Source organism: Bombus flavifrons, chromosome 8 (assembly GCF_040668555.2).
Source record: "Bombus flavifrons isolate JBK064 chromosome 8, iyBomFlav1_principal, whole genome shotgun sequence".
NCBI classification, from domain to species: Eukaryota; Metazoa; Arthropoda; class Insecta; order Hymenoptera; family Apidae; genus Bombus; species Bombus flavifrons.
Window position 1 is genome coordinate 6,588,392 of NC_138449.1, and position 10,741 is coordinate 6,599,132.

The 10,741-nt window shown below is 31.9% G+C and overlaps 2 protein-coding genes across 2 annotated transcripts; one reads left to right on the forward strand and one right to left on the reverse strand.

The window, feature by feature from the left end:
* Positions 1 to 3,357: 3,357 nt before the first annotated feature.
* LOC138182306 (putative GTP-binding protein 6) lies at positions 3,358 to 5,259 on the reverse strand. Its single transcript, XM_069118019.1, has 2 exons — positions 3,946 to 5,259; positions 3,358 to 3,872 (listed from the first exon to the last, which is right to left on the reverse strand). The coding sequence occupies exons 1-2, from the start codon at positions 4,957 to 4,959 to the stop codon at positions 3,432 to 3,434; spliced, it is 1,455 nt and encodes a 484-aa protein (XP_068974120.1). The 5' UTR covers positions 4,960 to 5,259; the 3' UTR covers positions 3,358 to 3,431.
* Positions 5,260 to 5,433: 174 nt separating this feature from the next.
* LOC138182293 (rho guanine nucleotide exchange factor 38) lies at positions 5,434 to 10,313 on the forward strand. The gene is made up of 9 exons (XM_069117990.1): positions 5,434 to 5,782; positions 5,871 to 6,048; positions 6,122 to 6,240; positions 6,343 to 7,770; positions 7,844 to 7,993; positions 8,070 to 8,690; positions 8,776 to 8,958; positions 9,035 to 9,640; positions 9,928 to 10,313. Exons 1-9 carry the CDS (start codon positions 5,693 to 5,695, stop codon positions 10,117 to 10,119), a joined length of 3,567 nt encoding a protein of 1,188 aa, XP_068974091.1. The 5' UTR covers positions 5,434 to 5,692; the 3' UTR covers positions 10,120 to 10,313.
* The last annotated feature ends 428 nt before the right edge of the window (positions 10,314 to 10,741 follow it).

Consider the following 10,741-nt stretch of genomic DNA (forward strand, 5'->3'; position numbering starts at 1 on the left):
GTAACAGCAACCGAATCAGCGCGATGTCCAATCATTGCATTATACGAGTCACTCGCCGATCGACATTCGTTAGTCAATCGTTCGTATAATTGTTGGGTTACAGTTGCCCGGTTAAGCTACAGCTTTGTAGTTGAGGTACCAGATAAACGAGCAACGCTAACAGCACGAGGCGGAGTGACACGTTGAGTGAAAGAAATACGATCATTGGCTCGTTAGATAGCGCGGAACAAGACAGAATTGTCCGACAAAATGTATAAAAGGCCTTCCATTTCACTTTATAAATAAACGTGCCTGGAACAATATGCTGAGAAAGACATTGTTATATATAGCATGCGAATAAAATTGGTGTCAGTTACAAAATCAGAATTGTCCGTGATATATCATCGACACTTTCGCCTGTCACTTTTCCTGTTTAATCTATTCAGAATCAACATTGCGCTGCGTAACATTTCATTTGTAATTTCTCCAGAGTCAATTTATATTATGGAATTCTGTTCTTAACGTTGCAATTGTGAAAGGAAATTCTAACGATTTACTTGGCTCAGTCACTGTTTCAAATGTTCCAATATAATCATAATATTTAACTTCTATAAAATAATATAAATAGTAAAATAAAAAGTTTACCGTTTGCCTTTTACAGATTGAAACAGGATAATCAAATAAGCTGTAACTTGTAAAATTTATTTGTAAAATTTCTATAAAATATTAAGTTATTTTATCACCAGACTTGTTACTGTTATGCAGAGTTACTAATATTTAATTAATTCCAATAATTTACTACTTGTCGCTTATACAATTTCTCTAACATCAGTTGAACTATGCTATACAACTGAGAGATCCAGTATAAAGAGAAACATCGTAGCAATGAATATCCTACGCCAAATTTACAATGCATTGATTTAGAAATAAAAATGAGCTCCTCGAGACCAAGGATTCACATATGTCACGTATTCGTTTGAAACAACAGCATAAAATTCTCACTAACCCCATTCTGTTCCACGATCCAGTTAAGATGTGACGGTCTATGCGAATAAGATATGAATACGAAAGAGACGTTGTTCTCGAAGAATGTAAGAAACGAAGAGTGCAAAACAACGACAGGTAATGATACATGTAACGCGTAGACACGCAAAGATTACGGAGATTAGAGTCGTCCCACAGGTTGGGAGCGGCGAGAATGTAAAGTTGTTGCTTTGTTACCTCGGTAAACAGTAGGAAAGCGGTGGAAATTAGTCGTTCGGCTAAAGCCAGTGGCAGGAGTGGCACCGCGATAATTAGGTTTCACTTGGTTCGCTTTAATAATCCAGACAACATGTAAAGTGCATTGCTGGGATCCTTGCATCCGTGAAAGCATAGCTACTCTGTATGAAAGTGTTTGGTGTGCGTGACCAACGTTAACGTTACCGCGGCCTGGCCACGGTAGGTGACAAATTTTGCAAGGACAGCCGGAATTATTAATGCCTTTTCCGCGGAGAGGTTGAGACGAGGCGCGAAATTAGCAAGCCCGAAAGCGGTACACGGTGCGCTACAAGCGAATTCCAATCGAGATAATGAAAATTAACGACGTTAAAGCGACGTCACGCTCGTAATTAATTATCGCGGCCCGTTTGCCCGGTTGTCGATCGGCCTCTCTTGGCACACCGGACCCTTTCCGCAAGGGAAGGGCCATAATCGCGATATCAATCCTTCATTAATTCCCTCGGCGAAGAACGAACGACTTGCATCGAAACTCTTCCACACGACGCCACGATTAATTCCTTAAGACGCTCTCTATATCTATATATGCATGAAACACCGGCTCTATGAATTATACATCACGTCGCCGGCACCCTCGCCGCGAACTTTCTTGCGGCGGATGATCGTTCTTGCACTCGCCAACAAAGATAAGACAAATAAACCCGCCTCTTAATAAACGCCACTTCCAAAACTGTTACCCACCGATAGTTTCATCGAAAAAAGAATACTTTAAGCACGCACGAATATTTGACGTTGATTGCTCGATAAAATTTTAAGGATTTATTTTTTGATTGACGTATACTGATGTACGTAAGTATTTTGACTTCTGGTACAATTCGATAAAAAGAGAAAGAGTGGTCTATTTGTTACGTAACAGACTCTCGTTTAACCAGCCCTTATGCGATTAAAATGTATACTAATTATCATTTATCAGTTGTAAAAAAATACAAATACATGTATAAATAGTTGAAATTCCACATGTATGTATGATAAAAAAAGATGCATTTATTTAGTTGGATAAGAAAGCATGATTAAAGAATGTGTCAGTGAATTTTCTGTTGGTCAATTGTTCTCATCAAAAATTAAAAAATTATCAAAAGTAAATTAAAAAGTTTCATTTGAGAAATATATTTTATATTACGTAAAATAGTTTGAAAATATTCATATACTTACACATTATAATAGTGTAAGTAATTGCATCCCGTTTAGCTACCGTCTTTGTTAGCTATCAAGAGTCGTACATCAAACTGCAGTTAGCTAGAGTGAGCTGTACGAGTACGTATAACGAACCTCCTTATCTCGTTTACTCTTCGCCGGATTTTCGTATCTCTTTTTTTCTACGAGCCATCCTCCACGCTTGAATTCTACTCTTCGATAACACGAAATTGCATCCTCTGCAACCCACGCGTCGCGTCTGAGGCCAATTTATATTAGAATGCGATGCACGATTTTAATATGTGAACATTTGCATATGAAACCCTTGGAAACATTTCATTCAAGAATCCTATTTTTAAACATTTATTTTGAATCTGTAAAATTAGAATTTCTATTCATCTCCATTCTAAAATATTTCTATGTTCTGTATAATACTAGACAATTCAGTATACATATACTAATCTTAATTTTCTACCTGTTTTGAAGTCGTAAAAATAAAGTAGATATCTAAGCTTGTTTTTACGTCTAGATTTGACAGTCGTAAAGATATACGAGTACACACAATAAAGCTTTAATTCAGTTAACGAGCGCAACGAATGCTTTGGTTGAAATTTCGAGTTATGTATCATACATCTGGTATTCAGAAGCACCAACTGTAGAGAAACACGTGCGAAACACGTGTGCGGAATGGCTATCATAAAAGGGAAAATCGACTTGAAAAAGATGACTTAATCTGGAGAGCTTTGAGGTTGGTAAGTTTCATTTAATTTTTCTAGGGAAAACGAAATATTAGTTTGAATTGTTGGATTATAGTTTCATGCAATAGAAAATAAGACCCTAACTAAATTAGAAAAACTATTATGAGGATAAATATTATCAAAATTCTTATTTATGCTCCATAATGTATTTTCTACTATTAAATGAAGAGGGTGAATAGAATGGAACAAACTGATAAAATGAAACGAATTATATGAGCATTAGTCAATATAAATCAATTATATTACAACAAACACATGGTAGAGAAATAGATTTAAACAAATTTATTTAGATCGAGTGAGATTGAAAACTCGTTTAAATTTATAAAATATAGGTAATGTCATGAATACATCCATTATTAAGTATTGTGGATTGTTAGGATCAGGCTCAGCGCTTAGAACTGTCGCTTCTTTGTACAACCACGATGCTTCCGTACTTCCATTTCCTACTCTAATACGCTTCTTTATTAAATTAGGTGTACTTGTAATTTCTTTTTCTATTTTCAATCGTAATAAATCGATGCCTGTCAATTTAGTAGCAGAAATGGCAAACGTATTCTCTGGTATAACGTTTTCTATGACATCTTTTTCTATTACATCACATTTATTAGCAACGTTAATTATTACTTTATTTTCATCTACCATAGGCTCTATTGTTTTTTGAACATGTTGAATTTGAGCTCTAACATCAGGATGACTCACATCAAATATATGAATTAATATATCCTATAGAAGATTAAATAAAGTTACTTTAAGCTAGTAGATTTCAATATAATAAAAAAAATAAGAGTTTACATACTGCACTTATAGCATCTTCTAAAGTTACTATAAATGGCTCTATTAAAATTTCTGGTACATCTTGAATAAAGCCAATGGTATCGATATATAATACTTTTAACATATTTGGAAGTAATCCTCCATGTACTGTTGTATCTAAAGTAGCAAATAATTTGTCTTCAGGTTGCAACGAAGCATCATTTGTTAATGCTTTTATCAAAGATGTCTTGCCAGCGTTTGTGTAGCCAATAATAGCAATGCTTGGAAAACCATAATTAACTCTGTGCTGTTTTATCCTTTGTCTATGTTCTTTTAACCTTTGTAGTGCATTTTTTAACTTTTTTTCCCTAGTTTGTAGCATATTCTTCATTTTTTCTGTATAGTTTATTCGTCCAATACGATAATTGGTTAAATCCATCATTTTCTGCTTTATGTATGGAAGTTCGGCCAAAGCTACCTGCAATTTTGCCTCTGGGGTCTTTGCATGTTCTCGGAAAATATGAATGACTATAGAATAACGATCATAAATTGGTAAGTGAAGAGCCTTCTGCAACTCAGCAATTTGTACAAATTTCAATAAATTTGTACTAATAAATATACATGTAACATGTGGACATTTTCCAATATCTTCTTTCAACGTTTCAAGAGCTCCTACACCTACTAACTTATTTTTGTTCAAAGTAAGTAGTGGAACTAGCTTCTCACCAACAACACTCCAATTAGTTAAAGTATTAATGAGTGCTTTTGCCTCGGCTAATTGCAACTGAGGTGTAGTATTTCTTTTCTTATTAATACCCCATTTTATATATGGTTGTATCACAAATACTCTATTTCCATTAACAGTTGTTCCCAAGCAGTCTTGGGATACCTGTGCATAGGTGTTCTTTTCTTCTTCGTTCTCCTCATATTTAAATGTTGTATAAGACACATGTTTACACTGATGAATAACATTTAGTATATTAAATTTTCTTCTTATATTTATTATATATTGTGATTTATTTAAAACCATAACAAGCTTTTTTGAACACTGCATCATTTAATAATTATGTAATATTTACTCCTTATAACTTAAAAATAAATACTCCAAAAAGCAGTTGTACACATACTTTCATAACCTCAAATTTAGCATGTATGTCGATAAAATATTCAACTTAATTTTAAAGAAAAATAACATTACATTTAAATAAGGACTTTTGTTCCTCTATGTTCAATAAGTAGGAAAGAAAACGTATAAAAATAAAGAATAAAAACTTATATATTTTAAAATAAAATATTTAACCTTATTTAAAATGTGACTCTTGTATCAAACTGTTCGAAAATTGAAAATAATGCCCGAGTATATATCATTTTATATTAATTAATATTCACGGTCAAAATAAATATAGATTTTAGTTTTAATTATACTCGTATTTGTATAAATTTGTTCTAAATAAAAGAAATCATTGCATGCACTTTTCAATTAAAATTAACGTTCTACTTCCTTTAATACATAGTATATGTTACAAAATTATTAAATTAACTTTTCGACGTATGTTTGAAATATTTATAAACCTTATAATATCTTGAAATACTTAATTCCTATGTTTTCGTGTGATATATTCAAACGCACGAGTTAAATTTGAGGATCGACGTAAATGAACAGATGTTCTTGCCACGTGACTAAAGATCTTATCACGACACACTACACTGACAAGGTGTCAATCTCTCCAGAATTGTGAATTGTGACTTTCCAAAATTAAAAGTAGGATTAAATTAAGTTTTATATAAAAATGGAACCAGGAATACTCACGAAAGTTTTATCCGACTTTTTAACGATTGTTGATGGAGAGTTAAGTTTACATAAAGGAGAACATTTCTTGGTATTTTTAAAAATATATGTGTACATAAACATTTATTTATAACCCTATTGTATATAATTACATTCTTCTTTTTGTAAAATTGGGATAGGTATATAGTATCATAGATAAGCACTGGTGTTATGGAGAATCTCGTGGCAGAACTGGAAAATTTCCTTCAAGTCACTTACACAAAGTAGAAATTCCGTCATTCCATGATTCTGAGTGTTTATTTGTATCAATTGCAAGCTTTCCAGGACAACAAGATGGAGATCTATGTTTTTCCGAAGGTAATTTGTGTTTGTACATATATACACTTTTAAATAACGAAACTATTCCAATGCATATGTTTCATGAATATAGGAGAAATTATTGTTGGAGTACAAGATGTTGGATCTGGATGGTACTTAGGTCAAGTAAATTCTAAAAAGGGTATTTTTCCACTAACACATGTATGGCAAATTGACACTAAGTTATTGAAGGTATATTATTTGTATAAATTAACTTTTTAATCTAGTAATTAAATTGCACTTATTATATAAATAAGAAAACCATTAAAAAACACTAATTTCTATCATTTTCAGAAAGCTTTGGAGAAGAAAATTACAAGAAAAAAAGCTAGAATAAAAACTAATTTAAAAGCACAGCTTGAGGAAGAACTTGATTTGGTAGAAGGTGAAATAGTCACTGTCACAGAAATTCTAGGTGATGGTTGGTGCTATGGAATAACAAATGATGGAAAAATGGGTATGTTTCCAGAAGGGTTTATATCTTATATAAATGACAGCACAGATCAATTAGATATAGCATCTGTTACGGACAATAATTCTTCTATATCTATAAATTGCAATGAAAGTATATATAGAAACATTGAAGAAACACCTTCTGCAAAATCCTGTGTGGAAGAACCTGCACCAAATTATTATGATTTATTTCCTGAATTCAAACCAACTTCTTCAAGTGTAACAGAAGATATAAAAAATACCAATAATCTGAATACATTAGATGTAAATCCATATGCTATAACTCTATACCCATTTAGTGCTCAATTTCCAAATGAGCTTAATTTTGGAGCAGGAGAAGTGGTACATCTCATTAAACATGTAGATTCAGAATGGTTAGAAGGTACGATAGATAATCAAAAAGGCATTTTTCCTATGTCTTATGTTAACATCATAGTTGATTGTAGCGAAACAAACAATGAACAAAATTTCTGTAATCAAGAAACAAACACTATACAATATGATGAATTAGTGCCTGGAACTGTAGCAAAAGTGGATTACACTTTTAAAGCCCAAATGGATGGAGATTTGACTATTTTTGAAGCTGATACAGTTAAAGTAATTAATATGGTAAATTCAGATTGGGTTAACGTTGAAGATCACTTTGGTAAAGTTGGTTTATGTCCAAGAGGTTACTTGACTCCATTGCCTATAGAATCATCAGATGTTAGTATTTTGGAAGATTTTGTAATAATACGACACGATGACGCAATTTCTGAAAGAACAAAGGAAGAAAAATCAAAAAGACTTTCAGAACCTCATAGACCAGCACCACCTGTACCCGCACCGGGTAGCACTCCGCTACAGAAGGGTGTAACAGAGAATAATTCAATTCTAGATAATATGAATCATCAAATCAACATTACTGATAATGATAATTTAGAAATTAAACGGAAAAGGGCAGACCAAAGACAGAATGTTATATCGGAATTAGTTCTTACCGAAAAGGAATATGTTCGCGACTTAAGGATGACATATGAAACATTTAACTTACATAATCCAAGTCAACTTGAATCTTTGGGAATAGATGTGACTACTTTATTCGGAAATCTTTTTGACGTTATTCAAGTTGCAGAAGAATTATTAGATCTGATACTAAGAGCAATGAAGGGGTGTGATGAAGAATTACAAACTATTGGTCCTTGTTTCACAAGAATGGCTGAAAAACTAAAAGGCGTCTATGTAAAGTATTGCGGAAATCATGAAGCTGCATTATTTTTATTAAAGAAGGTTATTATATTAAAATCACTTCTTTTTTACCTTTTATATGTTAAGTATTTTATAGATTACTATATGATTTCAGTATGAGAATAATGAAGAAATAATGAAAGTATTCAACAAAGGAATTGAAACATTGCGGTATCAAGTAGCTTGCTTTGATATGAGTTCTATTCTTATAAAGCCAGTACAACGAATATTAAAGTATCCCCTTATATTATATGAGTTAGTAAAGGTAAGTCATGCTAATACTTATATATGTATTACCAGTGTATTATAAGCTTCCTTAAAATTAGGCAACTATTTTATAGTGTACTGATGACAACCATCCGGATAAATCTACAGTTGAGGAAGCATGGAAAACTATGACTGCTGTTGCCAGTCATATTAACGAATATAAACGTAGGAAAGACTTAGTATCAAAATATTTGGGTAATGGCAACACATTAATAAGAAAAATGGCTAAACTTAATATGCATTCTGTGGCAAAAATGTCTACCCGATTAAGTACACGATTTTCTGCTAGTTTAGGATTAACAAATGTTGCTGTTGACCCAGAATTTGAAGAGCTTGTGAAACAATTTAGATCTGTTGAAAAATGCGTCTTACATTTAGCTAAAGATGCTGAACAGTGCCTTACATATTTAAGCGATGAATCTACTTCTGGAGAAATGATATCAGATTTCTTGATTCAATACTATCAAGGAACACCTAATGTTGAAGCAATGAGACTTAGAGACATAAGGTCCACAATTTGGTCACAATTCGTACAAGAATTGAAGATATGTTTGAAAAATAGAGTTAGTGCACCAGTTAATTGTTTAGCAACCTTATTAGAGGGACCTGCTGTGTTAATAACAAAGACACATGACAAATTACTTGATTATGACGCTGCTATCTCTAAAAGTGAAAAATATAAAGAATCAAGAATTGTGAGCTTCTATTGTATTTAGTTATTTCTTTAAATAACGCGATTAAACTGTATAGACACATTACGACATTTTATTTTTTATATAGGCACAAGATGAATTATCAACAGCAAAAAGTAATTATGAAGCTTTAACACATCAACTAATGGAAGAATTGCCAATTGTGATTGATGCTGGAACAAAAGTATTAGTTGACTGTGTTAGTGCTTTTGCACAAGCTAGAAAACTTTTATGTGGAAAAATTACCAAAAGATATTTGTCTCTTTGCGAGGTATTTCAAATAAAACAATCGATATGTACAATTATGTAAAGGTTAAAAATTTAATCATATTTATTTATATGTGTAGACCTCGACTCAATTATCACGTCCGGACATTTTGGAGTCATTTTTAGTTAATCATAGTTTATTGTGGAACCAAATAACTCGTTTTGCATTTGCTGGATTAAACTCACGGATAGAAGAAACTCAATCCACGTGGTGCCCACAAGGGGAAAGACAAAGAACTGCATTAAGAAAGAAATACTCTAGTGATAAATTATATGTTGTTACAGAAAATATAGCAAGCACTTCCTCTTTGGATATGGGTGCAGCACATGGGACATTAGTCGCAGTGATTAAGAAGCAAGATCCTATGGGTGATGCCACTAGATGGTTTGTAGATAACGGTGTTGCTCAAGGATTTTTACCTTCAAAAAGTTTGCAACTTCAACAAGTAACACAAGCTGAATTACCCAATGAAGTTATTACTTCAGATAGATACAGTAATACATCTGTATCTTCTAATCTAATTTGCATGGATTCTCCTGAAAAAGAAATCAAAACTACATCCCAATCACATTTGGAAGAATTATTAGACCTTAACATTAATGAAGACACGAAGAAAGAAAGTCACTATTATGGCAACATTGAACAAATTCCTAGAGTTCAACAGTATCAAAATTTAAACTATGAAGTAAGTAATATTAACACATTCAATTCTTTCCATACGCGCCTTCCCCAATAACATATTATTCCAGTTTCCGTTAAATTACATTTTTATAAATTAAAATTGGAAACGTAAATGGCGTAAATCACCGGTGGATAACGTCGCCTGATGGTAAAAAAAGATATGATTCAGCGGTGACCTACGCCGCCAGATAGAAGTGCAGATTGTGGCCCAACGGTGGGTCACGCCGATTTGAACATGTTAAATATATTAAGGAAATTTTTTTTGTTAAACTAAATTACACTATTTTCCAGTTTTATTATGCAGAATATGATTTTTCTACAAAGATACCTGGAACATTGCCTGTCGTTAAAGGACAAGCATTGAGACTCGTTAGACCTCATGATGAAAAAGGAAATGATGAATGGTGGCTTATGGAGGATCGTTACGGTAACAAAGGTTACGTACCTAAGAACTATTTACGGGATCCACCCACGGAAAAATAATAAACTCGCAAATAAAATATCAGTTCAGTATGTTCATGTATTAAATTGTTGATGTTAATGTTCCAATGCATATGTATAGTTTCATTTATTATAAAATTTTAATTAAGTCATTGAATAATGATTATATTAAATATTAGGTTTTGCTCGAGATATTATTTTTAATTTAATATTAATACATATCATTCACGTATATTTTAATTTCATAGAAAAGTATTATAACATTACTTGCTTCTAATAATAGTACTTATGCTTACATGTTTTACGCTTAAACGTACTTCCTCAGTATTTATTAATACATACATATATGTGTGAAATATAATTGAAAGATGTATATTTTAACTTTACTTATAATAATGCATTACTTCTGTGATACTATAAATATGTGTCACTTTAAATAATCTTAAAATTTTATTGTTTTATTTACAAATATATATAACTTGTCTACATATTATATACATTTGAAATATCTATATATTATATGTATATGTTATACACATTTTTTAATTAACTTTATAAAATATCAATACTGTTTTGCATTTTATATAAAAATATGTACATATATATTTAATATTATACATTATCGTTATTGTTCCATATTTATCAAATTATAAATATATTAATA